The sequence below is a fragment of the Sphaeramia orbicularis genome, chromosome 18, assembly GCF_902148855.1.
Source record: "Sphaeramia orbicularis chromosome 18, fSphaOr1.1, whole genome shotgun sequence".
In the NCBI taxonomy this organism is placed as follows: domain Eukaryota; kingdom Metazoa; phylum Chordata; class Actinopteri; order Kurtiformes; family Apogonidae; genus Sphaeramia; species Sphaeramia orbicularis.
Genome location: NC_043974.1, coordinates 42,457,190 through 42,481,795, shown reverse-complemented (window position 1 = coordinate 42,481,795; position 24,606 = coordinate 42,457,190). Strand labels below are relative to the sequence as shown.

General features: G+C 37.7%; 1 protein-coding gene across 1 annotated transcript; it reads left to right on the top strand.

The window, feature by feature from the left end:
- The first annotated feature begins 973 nt into the window (after positions 1-973).
- Positions 974-24,365, top strand: LOC115438617 (F-box only protein 41-like). The gene is made up of 17 exons (XM_030162351.1): positions 974-1,214; positions 5,070-5,244; positions 6,636-7,145; positions 8,479-8,558; positions 10,254-10,326; positions 12,279-12,491; positions 12,605-12,669; positions 12,766-12,909; positions 14,286-14,458; positions 15,031-15,254; positions 15,949-16,064; positions 16,955-17,107; positions 17,288-17,383; positions 18,373-18,491; positions 19,587-19,745; positions 19,838-19,953; positions 23,140-24,365. Exons 2-17 carry the CDS (start codon positions 5,092-5,094, stop codon positions 23,197-23,199), a joined length of 2,454 nt encoding a protein of 817 aa, XP_030018211.1. The 5' UTR covers positions 974-1,214; positions 5,070-5,091; the 3' UTR covers positions 23,200-24,365.
- The last annotated feature ends 241 nt before the right edge of the window (positions 24,366-24,606 follow it).

Sequence of the window (24,606 nt, the reverse complement as noted above, 5' to 3'; positions counted from 1 at the left end):
CCTAAACAAATATGAACAATGTAATGTACATGAGTAAATGAGAAGCTGGAGTGTAATAATGTTAAAACTGCACTTATTTTTCTTAACAAATTTCAGTATTTTCAAGGTTATTCATGTTATTCACCTTTTTATAAGATAGTTTGTAGATGTAAATGTTTTCCTTATTCAATTTTACTTTGTTTCCACTTTAAAACAAAGAGAAAAGTTTGTAGCTGACATTATTTATATATTATGTTATTATTTGACTGGTCCAACCCACTTCAGGTCATATTGGGCTGAATGTGTCTCCTGAACTAAAATGAGTTTAACATCCATAATTTAGAGGAATATTCCACATTAGGTTTGGCTCATGTTGTTGAACTGTAGGCTCTTGGCGCCCTCTCGTGCTCATTATGCTGAACTACAACTGTCACAATAAAATTTTTTAGTTTTTTTTCTTTTTTTCATTCCTTCTTAAATTGATTAAACCAGTCAGATGAGTCACCATATGGGTTCATCAGAGTGGTTTATCACATGTTTTACAGTCAGATTGTAGATACAGCACATAAAAAGCAGAAACAAACACAAAACCAGAAAAAAAGATAACATTTATACACTTTTCACTGATAACAGGTCTTTTTTTTATCTGTGGCTGTAATTATTTAGCATCTATGCTAATATTTCATATGACCAGTTTAGACAAGAAAACAAACTCTGCTTTAAGGCACAGCTAATGGCGAATAAGTAAACCAATTATGTGAAAAGTTTTCAGTAAATAAGAAGAAAAAAGAAAAGAAACTATAAAATAAATACAGAAAAATGTTTACTTGTTACTTACACTTGTTTGTCATCTGTCATTAAACGCCCTGAGCTCGTGCTGCTCATTGATGGGCCTCGCGCTCGCCCCGCCCTCCTCTGCCTCACATCCCCACAACCTCAGCACCGACACACCGAAGTGTCACGCGGCTCTGACGTCAGCAGCAGTAGCAGCGGCGGCGGCAGCAGCACGCGGACAGGCTGCTGGCGGTAGGATAAGCGAGACAGCGGCGCGCGAGGCGGTGGCTGCAACATACGAGGTGGAGCTGTCACGGTACCGGATTAAAAAAACAAACAAAAACAAGACCGAATCGATCCGAGCAGGCATGACTAGAGCCCTGACCTGGAAACCATGGCAACGGGACTGAGAATGAGGCTGACGGACCGCCGCGCGGACAGGTAGAGCCACCGGAAATAAGGTAGGAGTTTAAAAGAATCCCAGTTATTGAGTTTGGAGATACTGCGAAAACATGAGTCATATTTGTGCCGTTTATCATTTCTGTTTAAATACAGTCCTGACATATAATCATTCACCACATTCATTTAGTTTAAGTCAGTACATGAATTATTATTTTTACAACAACACCACAATAACAACAATAATAATGGCAAAAATATAGTAATAATAATAATAATAATAATAATAATAATAATAATAATAATAATGATAACAATAATAATAATGATAACAATAATAATAATATTTATTAATAGTTGTAGTGGTGATTTTATTATTTGTGGTGTTAATTTATCTATTTGTGAGTGGTTTGGTTTTTTGTTGTCTGGTCTTTCTTGACCTGATCAATCAAATTGATTTTTTGATAGATTGTTTTTTTTTTTATACATTCTTATATTTTATATTTTAAAACAATTTTTTAAATACATAAAAAATAGTTTAAAAATGTAAAATTTCCATTAATGTTATGGGTATTTGTCAAGCACACGAGCTTTTTACTTATGAATTTCAAACAAACTAGGTTTTACTGGTACAATGTAAACCTGGTCAATGGGTATTTAAAAGTTCAGTGTGTAAAATTCAGTGACATCTAGTGAAGATTTTTTTTTATTTTTTAAAGTTCTGGGTTTTTTAGTCAAAGCATCTAAACACTGATCTGCACTCAAGCATAGTAGGTTACAGTAATGGACCTTAGTGCTAGATGCCACCTGTAATAAAACTGAAAAATAAAATAAAATAAAATAAAATAAAAGGAAGTCTGATATGAGGTGACCCACTCCCTTGGAAATATATTTCACAATTCGATGTGATTATATACTAACAAAAACAGAATTTTGATTGTTATACATCTTTTCCGCAAGTAGATCCTCCTGAATTCCTCTAAATCAAACACACTGGACTGAACACAACTGAATTTCAATTAAAATGAGACAAATAATGGCAACATAAGCAGAAAATAAATAAAATATGGGTTCAAAGAGGTCAGAGTGAGGAGACATTTGGGGGAGGTGGGGTTGGTCCACACCCCGACTCATCTTTTCTTTCTTCTTGCTCATCCATCCGTGGTTAAAATTCCTCTGCATGGGGTTGACCAGAGGACACACACACACACACACACACACACACACACACACACACACTGTATCTGTACTTATGAGGACCTCACTGACACAGGGCGAAAAGGACCCAGACCCATTAACCTTTGCACTGTCCATCAGAAATTACAATGTTGGATATTTACATAATTGCATTTCATTATAACATAATGCTGCCTACATTCTTTGGTATAGTCTGTGCTAGTTATTAGCTTAGACTTAAAATTACAGTGCATTCAAGCAGATCTTTCCAAGTTCCAAGGATCATCTTAACCTCACCTTCAAAACTGAAGATAGTGGAAGTTGTGGTAATATCAAAGTACTTGTATCGACATGAAGTATAAGCTAATATATCGTCCATTGCAACAACAAAGCTTCTTTCTCAGCATTCTGGACCGAAAGTGATTCTGAAAATGCAACACAGTTTGGTACTGGTTTGATTCCAGTGCTGACTGGCATGGGCCTTTTTTCGTGGAGCTTACATGTTCTCCTTACCACCATCCAAAGATATGGCTGTTGGCTTGTACATATCGGTCCTGCAATGAACTGGCAACATGTCCGGGGTGTTCTGTACCTTCACTTGTTGGCAGTGGGCATAGACTCTGGCACCCCTGCAAAGACAAACTGTTCAGAAAGAAGAATTAAAGGATTTTCTCTTAAGCAGCCAATATTGTTAGAAGTGAAACTAGCAGGAGTGTGTAGCAGCAGAGCTACACCCGCACCATGTTGAACTGAACACAGTCCTTAAAAAATGCTAACAGTGGCTAGTCTGGCTGAAACTGCTGGAATTGCTCATGGTTTTTCAATTAGTTGCACTGGAAGACTCTCCCAACATGCACTTTTGACTCTACAAGTAAAAACAATGTAGCAATACAGTAGAACATGTGGTTATCCAGCAGGTAGGCAATCAAGGCAACCAAGAATTTCACTATATGGACAAAAATATTGGGACACATCATGGCTAATCATTACAGAGGTGGGACCAGATGATCCCACCATTTCATTTCCACAGACCTCATTCCGGAATAAAGGTGGAATATTCCCGGATAGAGCTGCTCAGTATATCGTTTGAGCATCATTATTGCAATGTGCGTGTGTGCAATAGTCACATTGCAGGTCCTGCAATGTAAGAGGCAAATTAACTCAACATGTTCTCATCTAATTTCAACCTGGGTACCTGACACACACTTAACACCAAGGTTATTATTGTTAACGAAAACTAACGAAATGACGAAAACTTGAATTGAAAAAACATTTTTGTTAACTGAAATAAATAAAAACTATAATTAAAAAAAAAAACATAACCAACTGAAACTGTATTGTGTGTTTACAAAACAAACTAAAACATAAAAATTATGGATATAATTCCCTTTGTTTTCATCTTTGTCAAAGTCGGATTGATACGAAAGTGATTTATTTTGCTCTAGCAATTTTAGCTAGTGGCACCATACGGTATTTCACGGTCCGACACTTCTCGACACTTGTGGTTTCCAGTCGTCTTCTGGTCCCCACTCTACCTGGAAACATGGAGACTAAAGTTGGGAGAAAGCAGCAGAGTCCTGTCTGGGATTTATCTGAATATGACAGCGAAGAAGAGAAAAGATACAACAAAACTAAAATTAATACTAAAACTAAAACTAAGCATAGAGAAAAAACGAAAACTAGTAAAAACTAGCAAACCTGCTCTAAAAATGAATTGAAACTAACTGAATGAGAAAAAAAAGTCAAAACTAAATAAAACTAAACTATAATGAAAACTCCAAAACTATTACAACCTTGCTGCACACAGCGATCCACCAATCACAGTCTTTCTTAAACATTTTGCCAAAGCAGACCACACCCCCTGCACATGGAGGGAGTTGCTGGTAACATTGAAACATGAGCAACGAACAGGAGAAAATCACTGAAAACAAAGACTTGGTGCCAAAAAGAAAAGCAACATCAGTTTTCTGGAATTATTTGTGCGTTCTGTGTCGATAGTGTCTTGTACCTGTTGACACAATGAAAGGAAACACAACTAATTTGTTTGACCATTAATGTCGGCACCACACAGATATTATATCCTCTTGAGTAGTTTTTCATATCGCAATATATATCACAGGGTTAAAAAAAAATATCGCAATGTCAGTTTTTTCCAATATCATGCAGCCCTATTCCCGGAACAGAAGTGCTGTGGAAAAGGGGCTAATGGTAGCAAATAGAACCCCTTGCAAGACTAGAAGAAAAACACACTGTACACACCCTGTGCAGCATCAGCAAGTGTGTTTTTATGTATTTTTATCCAGTGACACACTCAGTGAAGCAGAAGATGTATGCTTCAGTGGACGATTATCCTCGCAGTACACACGTGTCCTATTAATGTCATATCCAACAGGCGTGTGTGTGTTAGATATGCAAATGCTGCTGTATGAAAATGTAGCACCATGGTAAGTGGAACATTGAATCACTCATTCTGCTGAAGCATTTCTCTTTTTAATCTACAGATTTCAGTCTCATCAAATCTTTATCTGGACAAAATCAATTATGTAGTGAACTCACACATACACATATTCACTCACTCACACACACACACACACACACACACACACACACACACACACACACACACACTGACCTAGTTTTCCGTTCAGGTTTATTCATTTTTAAGGCGTGTGTGTATTGGCCTCGTTTCATTCTCGCAGTTGTAAAGTGTTTTTTTCCCTCATCTCTGTTTTGTCTTTTAGGTCTGCGGCTCGTCGCTGAATCATGTCTTCCTCCTTCTCCTCTGCCTCCTCTTCCTCAGAGCTGCCCTACTTTTGCCCTCGCTGTGGTGATGACTTCAGGTTCTCATCTGTACCTGAGCTCAGGGCTCACCTGGTCAGCCGACACACCTACGAGACTCTGCTGGTGCTGTCGCAGGTAAAATATCGGATAAAATTTGACAATTTTCAAAATAAGAGATAGCAATGCAATATTTATTCAATATTTATCCAAACATAAATGCACTATTTTTTATATAAACTTGAGTTTATAGATAGGCTATACATACTGTCACTATTGTTGATATTGTGTCTATTCATATTTAGTCTATTTTTATTTTTATTCTACTCTTAATTCTGTTCTTATTTTACTTTTTGTAAACTTTTATATTCTATTTTCTTATCTTTTTAGTACTCTAATTTTATATTCGCTCTATTCTTATTTCCTGACGTATTGTTTTATTTTGTTAATATTGTTGCACTGACTGGAGCAGCACTTCTAATTTCATTGAACACACAATGACATTAAAGTCTATTCTATTCTATTCTATTCTATTCTATTCTATTCTATTCTATTCTATTCTATTCTATAGTTCACGATTTGATAACCTCCGCCTCTAAACTCTGTAATTATATAAGAACTACACTGTATGGACAAAAGTATGTGGACATGTTGAATTCATGTGTTTCTTTTCTAACAGGGGTCTGGAATACAAAAATGACTAATGTCAGAATATAGTTTTATATTGGGATAAATATCGTTGCATTGGGTAGTTTGGTTTGAAGTGCTATCTTTGCTTCCAAAATGCCTCAGAGGTGGTTTTAACTTAATTTCTTTCAACTTTGATTTTATTTTTTTTTAATTCATGACTATGATTTTTAATGTTCTTCCTCTAAATTCCTCAAATATTTTTCATGCTCTGACTGTAAATAATAATTTTTTTATCACAACTAATCATCTACTTTCATCACATCTCACTGAGGAAGAAAAATCTCCAATTAAACTTTAAGGAAATATTGATGTTTTTATCTCAAATCAGCATGAACAGGACATCTTGCAGCTGTAGACATGATGTGTCCCAATATTTTTTTCCATTTTGTTTATAAACATCAATATTTCTACGTTTAATGGGAGATTTTTCTTCTTGATTTAGTCAGAGTAAGAAAAATATTTTAAAAATTTAGAGGTAGAACATTAAAAATCATAGTCATGGATTAAACAAACTAAATCAATGTTGAGAGAAATGAAGTTAAAACCATCTCTGAGGTATTTTGGAAGCAAAGATAACAATTTAAACCAAACTAACCAATGCAATAATATTTCTCAAATATAAAACTATATTTTGAAATTTGTCATTTTTGTTTTGTACCCCAGACCCCTGTTAGAAAAGAAACACTTGAATTCAACGTGTCCACATACTTTTGTTCATATAGTGTCGATCACTGAGTGTTAGAAACTTTGAGATGTGGCACATGAGAGGCTGGAGTTGAGGCTACGATTAAAATACAAGCCTTAACTACATTGTTGCATGTTATTCACCTCATTTTTAGGCTCGGGTTCGAAGCTCCAGACCTGGTGCTCTCCTCCCGCTCCCTGGCCCAGCTGTAGCCCAGACACAGAGCTCTTCCCTGGGCATGGAGCCCCGCAGCCTCCCCCTGCCTCTGGCATGTCTGGACCTGGCGTCATCGTCAGCCTCCATCCGGCTGCTCAGGGAAATGTTCACCACTACAGGTCCCTCCACCTCTGCTGGGCTGCCCGCTGACCCCTCCACTGCCCTGGCCCTCCCTGGTTCTCTAGAACCTTTTTGGGGGAAGAATGTGGAACTGGAGCTGGGGATGGCGGTGAGGATCGGCCTGGAGGAGAGACTGGGGCTCGGTCTGGATCGGAAGATCACCCGGACGTTCGCAGAGGTGGAGGAAAGGGTGAACCAGCGCTTGAGCCGACTAAAGGTGGAGCTACAGAAGAGGGAGGCGGAGCTAGAGCAGCAGAGGCTGGACAGGGAACGACTGAGGGGTGAGAAACAGGAAGTGGAGGACAGAGCGGCATACCTGTCCAGACAGGTGAGAGGAGCAAATGACAGCCGGCTGTCAGGTTTTATTTATTTATAATGTTTCAGATTGGTTTTTGAATTCAGCTTTCAGAAAGGAAGAATGGTTTCAAGAGAAGTAACAGAAATATGTTATATTATTAAAGAAGTGGAGTACCACAGGGGTCCGTTCTTGGCCCAGTACTATTTATGTTATTGAATATTCTAAAGTATTTCTTATATATCTGCAAACAACACAATTTTATATCACAGCATTTTTAATCATTTTTATTAAATCTTTCCATTTTGTTTTTGGTTTTAATTGAGTTTTACAAAGTTTTCTTTTCTAACTGCAAAATAAGCTGCATTTTAATTTTTTTTCAACTGACTAGTTTTAATTTACTTGTCAGCTGTTATCAGGAAAGCTTTTATTTGTAGAAGCTGAAAATGGTAGGATGACATGAAATATGCTTTACGAAAGATGAAACTGAAATTGAAACGGGGGTTTTCTTTTTAAATCCAGTCTTACGTTTCTTTCAAGAACAACAAAATACTTTTTGCTGCCAAATTAATATCTGCTGGACTATGGTGATGTGATGTAACGTGTAACTTCTGAATGCTCTGAATACTGTTTAACATTAAGCACTGAGGTTAAGTACAAATTTTAAAGCCCTAACTCATTGATTGATTATTGTAATCTCATGTTGGACATTCCATCCATGAATTAAGTCTATTTTGGGTTTTTGTCACGTTGTAAAATATACATTTGTCAAAAAACCTAAAGTTTTCAGTCTCAGGATATATTGTTACTATCTGTAGGTACATGAATACAAATGTGAATTTACCTGCAGCTCTTTGTTTTAGTTAGTGTTGTTCATTATTTTTTTCTGTAATTTTGGCTTTTTTTAATTAACAAAATTATTTTTCACTGCTGGTTTTACTTTTAATCTTAGTTTTACTTTAATACTCAGAAGAAAATAGTTATTTAATTAATATGTTATTATAGTAATGCATTATTGTATTCATAATATAACAATACTTTTTTTTCCTAAATATTTGTATTTTGTGGCCTTTCTACTAAATTGGTGTAACCTGCTGTCCCTCCACCAAAACCCATTTAAAATGCATTTAATGAAATAAATCCAAAATATTTACTAAGATCCTTCTACTTTCTAATGAAACCTAAGATAGTAATAATAATAATATATTTGAGATAGCACAAATTTGCACCTGTCTTGATGATTTTTTTAAAATTACTTATTTTATCTTATGTTGTGATGTCCGTGGTTGTTATTTATTGTTATTGTTATTATTATTGTCTTAATAAACCAAGCAAATATGAAGTATTTAATTTAGCTGTTTTTCAGGTCTCTGCTGCCATGGAGATGATGGAGCAACTGAAGAAAGATCTGGAAGGGAAAGAGAAAGAGCTGAGTGAACGACAACAGTAAGTATGTCTGAGGTTTCACTCGTCTTTTGTATTTCTGAATGTTTTTTCACTACTGGATCATTTTCATCCAAACACCTGTTTTTCTGTAAAGAAATGAAATGTTTAAACACACTTTATATTGTCATGCAAATGTGTTAGAACACAGAGAACAGCAGACAAACACAACATGATGTGGTGATAGAGGACATGTCAGGTTTAGTCTGCTTCAATGAACACGCACGCACACACACACACGCGCACACGCGCACACACACACACACGCACACACACACACACACACTGTTTACTGTGGATATAAATGTAAGATGACAGAAGCCCACAGTCCTCAGGGTTTGTGTGTGTTTGTATTTGTCTGGCTGGGTCTTCATGTTCATTTTCATGGAATGTACTTTTGAAATAAAGCGTTTATAAAAAAAATCACTCATTGGACTCACAGTAAAACGTACATTTTGGAAATTTTGAGGCTTGAGGCCATTTTGTAAAAAAGTGAAGAGAAAACTAAATTGACTGTTTAAAACATGTATTTGTGTAAAATAAAAATGCTGTTTCCATCTAGGAATTACTATGAGATTTCTTAAATTCATTAAAAAAAATCATCTCAAATTAAAAACAGTTAAATGCAGATCATAGTTAACCTCTACAAACAGGAATGATTGTGTTTTGCTGATAGCTTCTTCACATGAGTATTGCTGTTATTAGGTGAACATTTTTTAAAGAAGATGGCAATTAAATTATACAAAATTCAATTTTTCAGAAGACATCTCATGTTAATTAAACAGAGGTACTACAATCACAATATTCTACACAGTTTAAAACAGGGGTGTCAAATATATGGTCCGTGGGCCAAAACTGACCCACCAAAGGGTCCAATTCGACCCATGAGATGAATTTGTGATATGCAAAATTAACAGTTAAGATATTAACAGTCAATGGTGTCAAAATCATTTTAGTTCAGGGGCCACTTACAGGCAAATACGATCTAAAGTAAAATATGATAATAACCTATAAATAATGACAACTCCAAATGTTCTCTTTGTTTTAATGTAAAAAAAGTAAAACTACATGAAAATATTTACATCTACAAACTATCTTTTCACAAAAAAATGTGAATAATCTGAGCAAATATGAACCTGAAATGTCACAAGAGAAGTACATGTGATTTTAACAATTTTCTGCCTGTTCCTAAATGTTTTGTGTATTTGTACATCCACTGTGATCTGTATATTGTAATGCACATGAGTAAATGACAAACTGAGGCAGAATATTGTTCAAATTGCACCTTTTTTTCCTTAAGAAATTTCAGGTTGTTCACGAGATTCACATTTTTTTTTAATACTTTGTAGATGTAAACATTTAGCATAATGTAATTTTACTTTTTCCACACTAAACTACAGATAGAACTTTGGAGTTGACATTATTTATAGGCTACAGTGGTTATTATGTTATGTTACTGGTGAGTTTGACACCCCTAATTTAACATGATAAATTACCTACCATATAGACTACGACTGAGTGTATGAGCAGTTCTTTCTTTAGAAAAATACTCAGTTGACCTTTATGCACCCAGTGTTTTACTTTAAAAACTCCACAGAGGTACTACAAAGAAAATAAAAAGAACATGAATTCGTATTTTAATGTAATTTCATAAACAAAACCTTGTGTGTGTGTGTGTGTCTGTGTCTTTTTCCTCAGGGAGATGGTGGATATTGAACATTTCCTCAGAGAAACAGCAGAAAAAGAAGCCCGGGCCAAAGCTAAACTGCAGGTGATTCACTTTTTTTTTTTGTTGTCTAAATTATGATCCTGAATCTAACTCTACATCGGTGAGATGGGAGTCAGCCAATGGCCGATATCTACAGTCGATATTAAAGGCCAATTTTTTCTTTTTTTTTAAAGCACATTGACCATAAAATACAATTGAAACACTCAGATAACTAAGATTTTTATGCAGCAATATGAATGAAATTATCAATACACATACAATTAGTACCGTACTTTCCGGACTATAAGCCGCTACTTTTTTCTCGTTTTGAACTCCGCAGCTTATACAGCGATGCAGCTCGAGTATAGATTTATACAGGCTAATGGCCACCAGGGGGCGCTCTAGCAGGAAGCGCTAAAGTGAGAGACAGGTGGAAGAGGTGATGTGGAGAGGAGAAGTTTTAATCTGAACTTTTAACAATCATTTTGCGTGTCATACACAAACCCTCATCATGGAAAACACACGAAGAAATGCATATTTCGCAGCTTTTAAGTTAAAAGTGTAGAAAATAAAATAAGGTAAATAATGTAAAGAGATACTGTTTGAAGAAGGCCCTGCATGTGTCTTTTCATGGAAGAAGGCCCTGCTGATGATTCTGCAGGCGCAAGCTTTTGTAAACAATTGTGAAAGGAAGATTCTCTGCTGGTTGTGGTATGAAGTTCCTTGACCCGGCTGCTGACCCTGCAAACCATGTTGACCATGGTAGGCCGGGTTGGTGCTGGTTTAATAACTTCTGGGCAGTACACCCAGACCATCTAGTGACTCATCCAGCACAGCTGCATTACTTAATTAAAAAAAGAAACAAAACAAGTGATAAGAAGACCAAAATGACCTAGTGTGTGTATGCAGCAAGTAGGGTAAACGGCACAGATGTGCCTGACCAAAGATGGTCTTAATGGGGGGAGCTTCCGGGGCTGATAGAAACCGTGGGATGGTTTCTGCCAGTGGAAAAACACACCGAACCTTCTAGAAGGATGGGAAAAAGGGTATGAAGGCTTGTGAATTCAGAACGACGTCGGCTCTTCTCCGGAGAACCGTCCCGTGTGTTTACTTTGTGTGCTTCATGAATAAACACATGTAAGGCTCTGAAGACTGACTGGCTCGGCTCATCTCTGATGCAGAAGTGTCTGTATCAGATCACCACTTAGGTATAGAGTATAGTTAAGTTAAGTTTTTTAACTTCTATTAAAATAGGACTTAGTATTCAGTTACGGTAAATTAGTGTCAGAATATAGTCTTCATCTGATTTTGAATGACGGGAAACTGCCACAACAAAAGCAATCGATGCGTCTGACTAAGAAGCAAATAGAGCTGCCGCACGGAAGTGCCATTGAGCAACAACGGAGGAGAGACTGAGAAGGAGTGTGTCGGGGAATTTGAGGCTGTTCAACTCCAACACTGGAGAAGACGACTGCAGTGGTTTACTGAGCAGAAAGAAGACGAAGATAGCGATCAATGACTTTTCTTGGTTTTTGAACCAGCCGTGTTCCTGCCGTTTTACTGCCGTGTTACAGGTACTGTTTGGAAAAAAGCAGTTAAGGTATGGAAATAAATACTTAAATAATCTTTCTGTTTACCATCTTTCTGTGTAAATATCTCAGGTCACAATGTGGACACCTGCGGCTTATATTCTGGTGCGCCTTGTAGCCCGGAAAGTACGGTACTCTTGTAACATTTATTGAACTTCAAGTGCTGCCCACAGAGGTGCCAGATCAAATATCTTATAACATTTTTTACAACAGATCAAATATTGGCTTTAAAAAAAACATTAAGGCCGATATTGAAATAATCTATATATCGGCCTGATATATCGACCGGCCGATATACTGGTCTACCTCTAGTTACAATGACAATAATGATATTCTATTCTATTCTATTCTATTCTATTCTATTCTATTCTATTCTATTCTATTCTCTCTTTATTATATTAAAGGGGAAGTGTTGTGATTTTTCAGGCGTTCATTGAGATGCTGTTGGAGCGAGCTGACCGTGCAGAGAGACACTTACTGCTGCTCAACACACACACACATCACAACCATTACACAAACAGCGACACATACATACACGCCGACTCGTACGGATCTGTGAACATCCGAGGTGGACGCAGTCTGGACGGCAGCGTGGACGACATCCTGCATAACAAGATGCAGGAAACCATCGGCAACAGGGTGAGAGAACCTGAACACACCTGGAAAATGAATATGAGAAAAAAAAACACCATGGCACCAGTGATACCTTTATGTCTGGTCTAAATATAATTTCTGCTCCTTCTCGTCCTCAGAGGAGTTACAGTGTGTCAGGTTCCTGCAGACTGGGAGAGCAGCTGTACAGCCACCATCACTACAGGTACCTGAATGCACCACAGCTCATCTGAACGCATCGTGTGCTGCCTGTGAAGGTTCAGGTTCCTTCTGATGCTCCGTGTGGTCTCTGTGATTCCAGCGGTCTGTCCGGGCGGATGCGGACCCTGTCTCTGGGTTCAGGAGGATGGGACGTCGAGGGGGGGCTGGTCCACCTCCCTCCCCATCATTACGCCTCACCGTGGGGTCAGCAGAGAGGAGGAGACAGGAGGAGAGAGAGGATACGGTATGTGAGAGGCATCATCAAGTGTCGGATCAGATCAGGAGTGGAGGCGGAAAACTCTGCTTCCTGTTTTGAATACTTTTTTCCGTCAGATTCAGAAAGAACTGTGGGAGACTGTGTTTGTTTATGTCAGATGTGGAAGTTTGGAGAAACCACTTTGAAGCACATTTTGTAGGATTTAACTGGGAAGTAAACCCCTTAACCCTAACATGCATTCGTGGGTCAAAATGACCTGGTGAGGTGGTTTTCTTCCAGTATCTTTGTAATGAAAAATTATTACTTCATATTCCAGGTATTCCTCAAAGAACATATTATTGGCATGATGACATTTACATTTTAACTTATCTTATATAGATTTTATGAAATTGTAGTTTTTAGTCCAAAACCATCAACCGGAATCAACTGAAATTCATAGCAGAGGTTCCTTGGGGCAAGGTTAATAATAATAATAATAATAATAATAATAATGATAATGATAATGATAATAATAATAATAAAAACTTTATTTATATAGCACCTTTAAAAACTGAGTTTACAAAGTGCTTTGACAAACAAAGCAGAAGGGCACAACAGCAGGATACAAGATGCAAGTAAAGACACGAAAACAGAAAACAACACAATAAAAGAGATATGTACAGCAAACGCAAAGACATGACACTTCAAATAAATTGAGTGAATCAGAGCAAAGAGGGCAGACATAACATAACATAACATGATGCTGTCAAATCAATGCAAAAATGAAGGAGTGAGATAAAACAACATCATGTATGAGAATATAAGTTAATAACCAAACAGGGTAAAATTAAATATTCAACATTAAAAAAGGGACAACATCACATAAAGGCAAGTCTATAAAAATGTGTTTTAAGCTAGGTTGACCAAGTTTCCTCAAAGAATTGAGAAATACAGATTTTTTTTTTTTTTTTTTAATTTTTTATGAATTTTTGATTGGTATTACTGCCCCAACCTTCCATTGGTGGGACAAAATGACCCACATTCATTTTCAGTGGAATTTCATCTGAACCTTTGATTCATTCAACAGCAAAACTAAATGAGACGGTCTTTTTTTTTTTGTTCATTTAAATTCAACTTTATTTTGAGTCTAGTTGTAATTGAGTCTTTATTCAGTTGAAGTGTTGGATTTTCAGCTCCAGAAAGAGAAGTTAACTCAAACTCTAACCCAATTAACCAACAAAGAATTAAAACATTTATACTACAACTCCCAGGATGCACCAACAAACATCCAATCACAGAGCTTCAAATTCTCCTGAAGTTGAAATAGTTACCTTTACAGACTTACCTTAACATGTTGGTGATCTTCTTCATTGTTTTCCTCTTCCTCTATATCTTGTATTCTTCGTCTTGGTTGTCTTCTTCAGGGCTGGAGAAAGTGGAAGGTGGGGTATGACCTGGAACAAAAGGCCCCGTCGTCACCACAGCACTGAGGAGGAGGAAGAGGAGGATGAAGTTGATGATGAAGAGGAAGAGGGCTTATGGAGTTCTGCAGAGCTGAGGAGGCTGGTCTTTGCTCGAACACACACACCTGGATCCGGTAAATCCACCACGTTTTATTTCTTGATTTTACTCTGTACTTTTTATCTCACTAGCCGTTAGGTCTTGAGCCATTGTGATAACTGTGTCCGGTGTAGTCTTCATCATGTTGTGTTGTCATCATCTTTGTCGTCATCTTCTTCTTCGTCTTCTTTAGCAATTTCTTCAAACATCTTCTCCAACGATTGTATATTTATCTTCCTTGGGGCAATGTTTACAAAGTTTGTTCACAGTTTTGAGAAATATTGATTAAAAATGTGCCTTTACTTATAATGTTTCATATTTTGATTACTTATAACATGTAAATGGTTGGAGATATCAGTATAGTTCCTATTGATCACTGATAGAAGTCATATATGGACTTTATTTAATTAGCTGAGTTCTCCTCCAGTGAAAGTACCGCCCACTTCTATTGTTTGATTGATCTCCTGCATCCAGACCACAGGACTGGACCATAGAGACAGAACCTGACAACCTCACAAATTCAACTGGTATTGATTCTTGATAGAACATGTCGCTGAAATACAGTGACAGCGGTCTAATTTTTTTGTGGTTTCTTGTCTTTTCCTACAGACGTCCTGTCCTCTGTCCCCTCGTCTCCGTCTTGTCGTCATGGTGAGAGAGGGTTGGGTCCAGACGCCTTGAGGCTGAGGGCGGGGCTTTTCTGTGTCTTTCCGTATTTGGATGTGCGCTCGTTGCTGCGAGTGGCTGAGGTATGCTCTGATTGGCGCTTTGTTGCCAGGCACCCAGCAGTTTGGACACGCCTCCATCTGGAGAACAGCAGAATATCAGCTGAGGTACACGAGTCTTCATCATCAACATCAGTCACTGCGTAGTGAAATTATTATAGCTTTAAGTGTTTCGGTTTGGTTTTTGACCTCACTTTTTTTTTTGTTAATTTACAAATTCAACTTTATCTTAAGTCTAGTTGTAGCTGAGACTTTATTCAGTTTATTCAAAAAGAGAAGTTAACTGAAACTAACCCAATTACCTACAAAAGACTGAAAACATTGAAACTACAACTCTCAGGATGCACCAACAAACATCCAATCACAGAGCTTCAGATTCTACTTAAGTGAAATTGTTACATTTAAAGACTTTCCATGCCATGTAGAAACAGTTTTACGCCTTTTTACAATGGCAACTGCAGCTGAGGATCGTGGGTGTTTTAGTAGGAAGAGTAAAGTATTCCATCAGAATCAAAGCTGAAGTGAAAGAACTTACACACTTACAGGCTGTGAAATGATCATTAATATCTAGCTCCATTTGTAGATATAAGGACTCAAAAACACAAAGTTCTTATTTTTAGGTGATAATATATACAGGTATATAATGAAGACACAGCCTAATTATGCAAAAACTCTGCAATTAGATCCTCCAATTTACACCCTAAACAGTTTGCACACAATTTCAGTTTTATTTTAGTTGATGAAAAAAACACAGAGGCAAGATTTTATCAACTATAGTTAACCCTGTTGTGTGTGTTTGCAGTTCCTCATCACTCTGTCTCAGTGGTGTACCCAGACTCAAACTGTCGTTCTAAACAACCTGAAGCCTCGAAGCCGGAGAACCAATGAGACGAGAGAAGATTACCACCGGAACATACGGTAACACACATACACACACACACACACAGCTCATGGATTAACACTAAGACTTGCAGCGTATTGTTAAATGTGACAAAGCTTTTCCTTATCTGTTTGAAGATGAAAAAAAAAGTGCAGTGTTGCCATGGTAACAGCTAATTCCAGCTGTGCATTCTGGGCCTCCCAGTTGCATATTTTTCACTGGACTGAAGGGATGAAGGATGAACGATCATTTAAAACACGCTTTCATGTAAATGGTTCAAATCCATTTTACGCCTAAAATGAAGAACCTTGCATTTTTTAAACTCTGAAGTCTCTCCAATAGGTTTCATTTTGTTGTCACCAAACATGGATTGTCTGTTTTATTAATATTGATTTGTCATTTTTAGACGTTATTCAGTCCTGCATAAAAAAACTGAGTAAAAGTTAATTCACTTCTTCATGCCTAGGAAGAAATTTGGTCTCTGCATTTTAATCCTAACACATATAGCATCTAGCATTAGCACTTTGTGCATTAGGAGTGGTGAGCTGAAATTTATCTTGCTAAATATTACGTCAGAGCTGGAAAAATACATTGTGACTATGGTTTCTCCCTGAAAGATTATTTGAATTGCCTTGAGACTTAAATTTCCTGAAATTTCCCCCATTGATGTACAAATAAATGGTACATGCGTGGACTTTCTTGGGGGTTCAGCACAAATTTCCATTCAATCGACTGAAAAATAAACAACTTTGGAGTCCAGTTTCAGGGTTTAACATGATCAGAAAATCTTGATAGAACTTCACAGGATTTGTTTCAACAAAATCAGGACATAAACCGAAGGGGTATGGAATGACAATATGACATATTTATTCCTGAAGTGCATTGTGGGTCTTGTAGTTTACCTGTGTGGTGGTGTTGTGTCTAACAGAGGCAGTGTGGAGCCGGGGGTGGAGGCTCTGCTCCGGTCAGCAGGGGGCAGTCTGCTCCATCTGTCGGTGTCTCAGTGTCCTCACATCCTCACAGACCGGACGCTGTGGTTGGCCAGCTGCTACTGCAGGAACCTCAGCGCACTCACATATAGGTGATAACTATTCTGACTTTTCACAATTTACATTTAGGTAATTATACTTTCATACTCTTACTTTCATACTTTAAAGTTTTAAACGCAGAACTACTTTTAGTACGTGTAGTGAGGTATTTTCAGTCGTAGTAATACTATGACTTACCACAGCTTGTTTGTGTTGTTTCCTCTTGTGTGTAGGAGTTCTTCAGATCCTCTCGGTCAGGAGGTTCTCTGGGCCCTGGGTGCTGGCTGCAGGAACATCAGCAGCCTGCAGGTGGCGCCTGCTCACCCTTGGTCAGTACACACACAAGCACACGCATACATTTATAGGTAGGGTGGGAGATACTGGAAAAACAGTTCGAGCAAGCTACACAGTCCAAACCCCTTTCTTCAGCCCTCCCCCCGAAGCCACGCCTCCAGAGTACTGGATGGAATGGGCAATGCTTGTTCCTGAGGGTTCCTGAGCGCTGTACAGCATCAACCCGCCCCCCAGCTCTTACGAGTGGTCCAAGCCTCTGAGAATGCATGATTCGTGCATGAAGAGGGGCACGCACAGAGGGGGGGAGGGACAAATGGCAGTTGAGTTTGACAGACGTATCACCATTCAATCATTTCGATGTGCCGGTTAAAATGATTGGATGCTGTTTTTTCAGTCCTGTCCGTTTCACAGATGACTACGTTTTATAATTTTTGTGTACCTGTGGTGAATTTTCATTGCTAGCTATTTCAAAAGATCATGCATAATACTAGTGGTTCTGTCAGGTTACTTATATTATAGCCTGCTGTCAAGTATGTGGGAGTACTACGTCACAGCTCCGTCAGTCAGTCATGGTCAGACATGTTGCCTCATTTCATGCGCTGTTCCAGCATCAGTAGTAATAAAGTAACGGTCCTCATGTAGCAGACACCAGCCTAAGATGACACATTGTCAGCCAGTGCCGGGTCACGTCTCTAGGACAATGGCAGAGTGCTAAACTAACTGCTAGCCATAGTTTGCTTTTGAACATGTGCTTTCCACTCAATCTTGCTCACTGACTGCTGCTTGTTTAATAACACTCGATCACCCAGAATCAATGATGGTACATCACTTTCACCCAGCAATGGCTGCTCCCTATAGGTTCTGCCCCCGCCCATAATTCATGTAATAAAAGGTCCAGTGTGGCGCATTTATAGCGATTTTTTTTACTGAATGTGCGCCTCTGTTTCTTACAATACACAAGGTACAAATAATGTTATAAGCATGACCAGTACAGGTACACTCAAACAGTCTGTCTGTTTTTTAGTCAACAGCCAACTCGATTTGGAAACCGCTGCCTGCAGACGATTGGTCGATGCTGGCCACACCTCAGCTCGCTCAGTGTGGGCGGGGCCAGTTGTGATACTCAGGGATTGGTTGGTGTCGGTAAGTCATAAATCACGTTCTACACGTGTGTATTTTATTTATAATAACAAATGAAGGAAATATAACTGCAAGCAGGAGGTCATCGGTTTGATTCCAACCCCAGGAATGTTTCTGTGTGGAGTTTTCATGTTCTAACTACACCTGCATGGGTTCTCTCAGGGAACTCTGGCTTCATCCTACCACCCAAAAACATGCACTCGATAGGTTAATTGGTTGGGGTTAGAATTTGTGCCCAAGCACCGACCACAGGAGTAAATGTCACATCCTGAAAAGAATCAAGACCTTTCTCAGAAATGCAATGTCATATAAGATCATCTAAACCAGGGATTTAAATCCAAGACAAAACAATGCATGTCCACTACTTATGAATATATATCAGCGGACAGCTCAGTGGATAACACTACTGACTATGTTGCAGGAGGTTGGGGTTCGAAACCTGGTAGAGGTGGAAACAACAGTGTCATTTAGGCCAACTTGTATTTTTTTTTATTTTTTTTAATGCCATGTGATCTACCCCCACTACCTCCACCCCTGGTCTAAACGCATTGTCCCTATTATCAGTGGAAAAGACACCTGCCAGGGACTTTAACAATAGAGTCATAGAAAAATGTGCATGTTTGAAGGATTGAACGGGTGAAATTTACATATAAAAGTACATGACTGAAAACACATACTGTGTATTTTTCTTATAATTTAAATTAATTCCTTTTTGAATATGTTTTCTTTTTTAATATAGATTTGTGTTGTTGTTTTAGTTTTAAATGTTGATATTGGAAATAAGCAATCAATCAATATTTTAAAATAGTTGTGCATGTACTTTGGCGTATCCTAGTGGTGATATGAGGTTATAGTGTATCTGAAAACAGACTGTGCTCCACCAAAAAATGATTTCACCATCCACCACTGGTCACTAAATATCATACAATGAAACTTTATATTGTAAAATTAAATCTGCGACAGTTCTCACTACTTTGTCTATAAACAAACAGAACGTTCATATAACTCTTACAGCCTGATCTCTTTTGTTTTGGTCTCAGATAATAAAGCATAAAATAAACCTGCAGATTCTTTTGTCTGTGTTTTGTTGTCTTTTAGTGCGAAGCTGTTCAAAGCTGCAGCTGCTGGAGTTGGAGCGTATTACCGACTTAGGCCTGCAGGCGGCGACACAGCTGTGTGAAGCCGGACTGAAGACTCTGCACACACTGATCCTGACACACACTCCTGTGAGCGGACAGGCCATCCTGCACTTCCACAGTGAGACACACTCTGCTGCTCCATCACATATGGACGTACCTTTGAACTGTGGGCTGTGTGGTTCATCCTCCTCTGTATGTGTGTGTCTGCAGGTGTGTGTGCGAACATCAGGTCCATCGTGGTCCAGGTCTCGGCCGCTGATTACTTTGAAGAACCAGACACTCAGGAAGCTCAACACCTGTTTGGAGAAATCCTCAGCACACTAAAGGTTAATGAGAGGAGTCTCAAATAATGAAAATACACACCTGAATGAACAGACATCACACACATTTTTACATTTTACATATTTTCTAAATATATTAAAGTAATGGATCACTTAAGCAGACATTTGGAATAAGCCTGTAGCTTCAGATCTGCAACTATACTATAGCACCTGTTTCATAATATAGAGAAACATAAAATACACACATATATTCAGCAAGTATAAAAACACTAAACACCAGAGTAAAACAGAGACGTGTGTAATGGGCCGAACAGGACATGATCTGTCTTTCTGTCTCTTGTTAGTGACTATTAACAGCTGTAATTTCATTAGCTATTTATAGTTCACTGAACATGTGAAAAAAACATAAATGTATTTGATTAAAAAATTAATCTCATATTTTATATGCACATATATCTCCATCTTTTAATTCCAGAAACTGCCAGGAAGTATTATTCTTGCACATGATAAAGCAGAAAAATCAGGTTTATGGTACAGACCCAGGTACAAATTCACATCCAAATAAATACAATTAAAAACAACTTTAACAACTATTGACATTAATTATAGGGCACAGAATGAGTATTATAGCAATTTCTAAAAAAAAAAATTCATTTCAGACATTTAGGCTAGAATGAATATATATAAGTAACATATTTAACCCTTTCATGCATGAATTGTGAGAACCTTAATCAAGATGTTTTTCCCGAGTGATTTTTATTCCTCTTTGGGCATGAAAAAAAAAAAAAAAATGCAGTTGAATTTTTGTATGAACCTGTTTTTCAAGGAGTTACAAAAATGTCCACTCAGCTGGGCACCATGTGTTTAGGAGCAAAGAAACGTGTATTTACTACATGTATTTACTGATACACTGTGTGAAAACTATGAAATAAAAACATGTTTAATGCTGCTAATCTGATGTTTAATCACATTTTATTATACTCTAATACTAGTTATTACTCACTTCATGGAGATAATATGCAAAAAAAAACCTTTTTATTTAAAAAAGCAAAAAAAAAAAAAAAAAAATCCTGTTAATTACAGTCTAATAACAATTAGCATTTTTTCTACACTCAAACATGTTACTGCCTATTAGGTTTATCTAGAACAGCAAAGTTACAGTAATGGTATGAGTTGCAGCGTATGGGATGATGCATAAGTGTCCACTGTTTATGGAAGTAAAACAACAAAATCGATGAATATACAAGAGAACACCTTCGAACAGCTGTCCACTGTAGTGACCACTATGCATGAAAGGGTTAAATAGCACTTCTTTTTCAGGTAATTATGTGTGTGCATGGACTAGCCTCCGCTGGCAGTGAGATAATTAAAGTCTGCATAGTTTGTCAAACTCTCCATCTATTCAGAATGTCTTCAAGAGGGTTGAATAGAAAGCATTTCTCATTCTTTTTTAATAACTTTGATCAAATATGTATGGCCTGTTGATGAAATAATCCATTAAACTATTGTAACACACTGTAATATGCTAACACTGCCTTTCTCAAACTCAGGACTGGGACTCAAAACAGGTTGTGTTGTTATCATCATGAAATTTCAGTTAAAAAAAAAAAAAAAGATCAGTCACAGATGTGTTTCATCTGTTCTTCAGCTGGAGTCAGACAAAAAGATTTCTTTGAAGAAACCTACAGCCCTGTGTCTTTCATCACTGCCTCAAATTGTTAATTTACTTGTCAGTTTGGATCTGAACTAACTTATTAAAACACCAACGTCACACACATCAGGTTGGATGAGCGGAGAACTGATTTTATTTTTGGCTGAGTTTAGTTGATTGAATAAGGGTTTCTAGGGTTTCAGTATTCCAAATATACAGTCTACTCTCGTTATACCGCCAACTTCCGTTCACGGCCAAATTGGCGGTATAGTGAAAATGGCGTTACAACGGGTTGCGTCCATAATGTGCATGTCTTTACTATATGATGTCTATGCTGCCTCCGTTAACCCGTTCTAATTGCGTTTCTAAATAAATCTTGATTCTGTTATGTTGTAAGGGATCATTTAAAGTGGGGAAACATTTTAAGCATTATTATACCGTGTCGGGAAATGACACCCCATCATCTTGAGGCTTTGGCTTAATCCCACGTCCTCTTCCCGACATCTTGACCTACTGAGTGTTCTGCGATAAATGAACGGTGGCCGTTCCGTAGACCTACTCGTAGCTTGTCGCGATCAGCGTCTGGCGCGTTTGTTTCAGTGCATTGTTAAAATTTATGTGTACTCGATGGCAATCACGCTGGCGGTATAACGGTCGGGAAATCAATGGTATAAGTGTTGTTTGTGCATGGAACTGGGCTGGCGGATGGCGATAGGCGGAAATGGCGGTAGCTAATGGAATAATGCATTGGGGATTTTTGTGCAATGGTTTTGGTTGGCGGTGAGCGAAAATGGCGGTATAACGGCGGGCGGTTTAACGAGAGTAGACTGTATCACATAAATCATACATGTTAACCCTTTAAGCGCCAAAGTTGCAATATTGCAACAAGCAACATAACTGAATAAAAGACAGCTTTTTGAAATCTTGATATCAAAATCAAATATTCAAAACAAAACTAAACTCCAGCGCCTAAAAGGTTAATTCAGATAATACTTTTAGTTGGCCTTTTTTAAGTGATAATTTAGTACAAAATCCTAAAATAGCCCCATATGGTTCTGCCAGGGGGGATGGTGGTGTGGTGGTTAGCGCTGTTGCCTTGTTGTGGGTTTGATCCCAGTCCAGATCCGTGTTGTATTTGCATGTTCTCCCTGTTTCTGTGTGGGTTCTCCAGGTTCCTCCCACTATCCACAGACATGTATTAATAGGTTAATTGCCAGCCAACACCTCTGAATGAATCTGTACACAGTTTACACAAAACAATAGCTGCGTAATAATCATTTAGTCATATTTAATGTGCTCTATCTATTAAATATAAAAGCACCTCTCAGTCTTTATTTCCCTATAATGTTCTTTGTTTTTATAAATTAAAAATACATCTGTTTATGGTCATACCACACTATTACTGAATTTGTCACATATTTTGATGTGCGATTTGAAAGTGTTTTATGGAAATGAGAGATGAGGTAAATGCTAGAGATAATACTATTTTCTCCCACACATTTTTGACATGACTGCTACTCAGATATACTTTAAAAACATGGAGGATATTTTTCTTATTCTGTCTATTATTTGTTCTCCAGGTTCTTCAGAATCGTCCGGGCCTGTGTGACATCCTGCAGGTTAAAGTTGACGGATCCTGACCTCAAGTCTGAACTGAAGCTCAACTTCAAGTCAACACTCAAACCAAACATTTACTGCAGCTCCAGATGTACAAGAAGGCACACAAACACACAGGGACGGGAACCAAGAATGAGTTTGAAACTGTCTGCTCCATCTTCAGCGCTTATCTTTTCCTTTCACTGTCCTTCACCTGCTTTTACAGAGGTCATCACCCTGATCTTTGGCCACTAAGTGAACATCTGCACCAACTTGGAAGGCGTTAATGTGATACTGCAGTGATCAGAATGGACAAACATGAGGTCGCATTGAGTGTGACCTTTGACCACAAAAATCGTTCCAGTTCATCCTTGCCTATAAATGAATATATGTGCCAAATATTTGTACCATTCTGTTGAATTGTTCTTTAGGTACTGCATTATCGTTAGCCTCACAGCATAATTGCCTAAGTCACATTTTTGTGATATTGGCATAAAATGAAGCAACACTTTTAGGAGAGTAAAGTTATGCAGATTTCACAATATGATTTAGGCAATTATTCCGTGAGGCTAATGATTATAAATGTAATGGGAACTGATTGACAGACACCTCATATTTGAGATGCACCATAGACGCATCGTAAAACAAAACCTCCTTAATTGCCCTAAAAGTTTTACCAGTCATTTAAAAATAGTTTTTACAATATTTTTGACAAACCCAAACCACAATAAACACCCTTAACCTTTTCTAATAGCCATATTTATCCTTGTTCTTGTTGAGTCGTGCACAGTTTAACCCTATTTAGTTTGTACTTTCTTGTTAAACCATGAAAGTATGAGAGATACCAACCAATAATAATCAACAAGAAAATTTGTTTTACCTTAAAACCCCTGTATAGTAAATCTAGTTTTTTTGTTTTTTTTTTTACATTTGAATGAAAACCCTAAAGTTTACTTTTAAAATAAGCACAAACACGTATGCACAAATATTTTTGCACGAGCACAAAAGCATCAAAGTAAAGGGAAAGTTTGGTGATTTTCTGTACTTTACTAAAGTGTCAAATAAAATCACCGAACTGAGCCTTGGACTCATATGCAAAAGACACCGATCAGTGAGTCATTTATCAATCAGATTCATCACGTGTCTTGACAGATTTTAAAGGTGCTTCCTGTGTTGTTGTATCACCAATAAATAAATACTTTTCTCATCAGTTTGTCAACTTTTGAGTCTTTATTATCTAAAAAATGTAATATCTGTCCTGTTGTTTTAGACAGAAAGAGTTCTAAGTTGTGTGTCCAGTACAAAGGTCAAGTGTGTGTGTGTGTGTGTGTGTGTGTGTGTGGTCGTACCTGTGGGAGTGAGCAAACAAACGACCTTTCACCTGCAGCATAGAGAAAGTCAGCATGTGATAATATGTAGCAGCTTGTAACCAGTGTGTATTTGTTTAAGTT

Coding starts and splice junctions, on each gene's coding strand:
- LOC115438617 (XM_030162351.1), top strand. CDS start 5,092: ATGTCTTCCTCCTTCTCCTCTGCCTCCTCTTCCTCAGAGCTGCCCTAC. Junction 5,245..6,635: donor CTCTGCTGGTGCTGTCGCAG/GTAAAATATCGG, acceptor CCTCATTTTTAG/GCTCGGGTTCGAAGCTCCAG. Junction 10,327..12,278: donor GGGCCAAAGCTAAACTGCAG/GTGATTCACTTT, acceptor GTGATTTTTCAG/GCGTTCATTGAGATGCTGTT.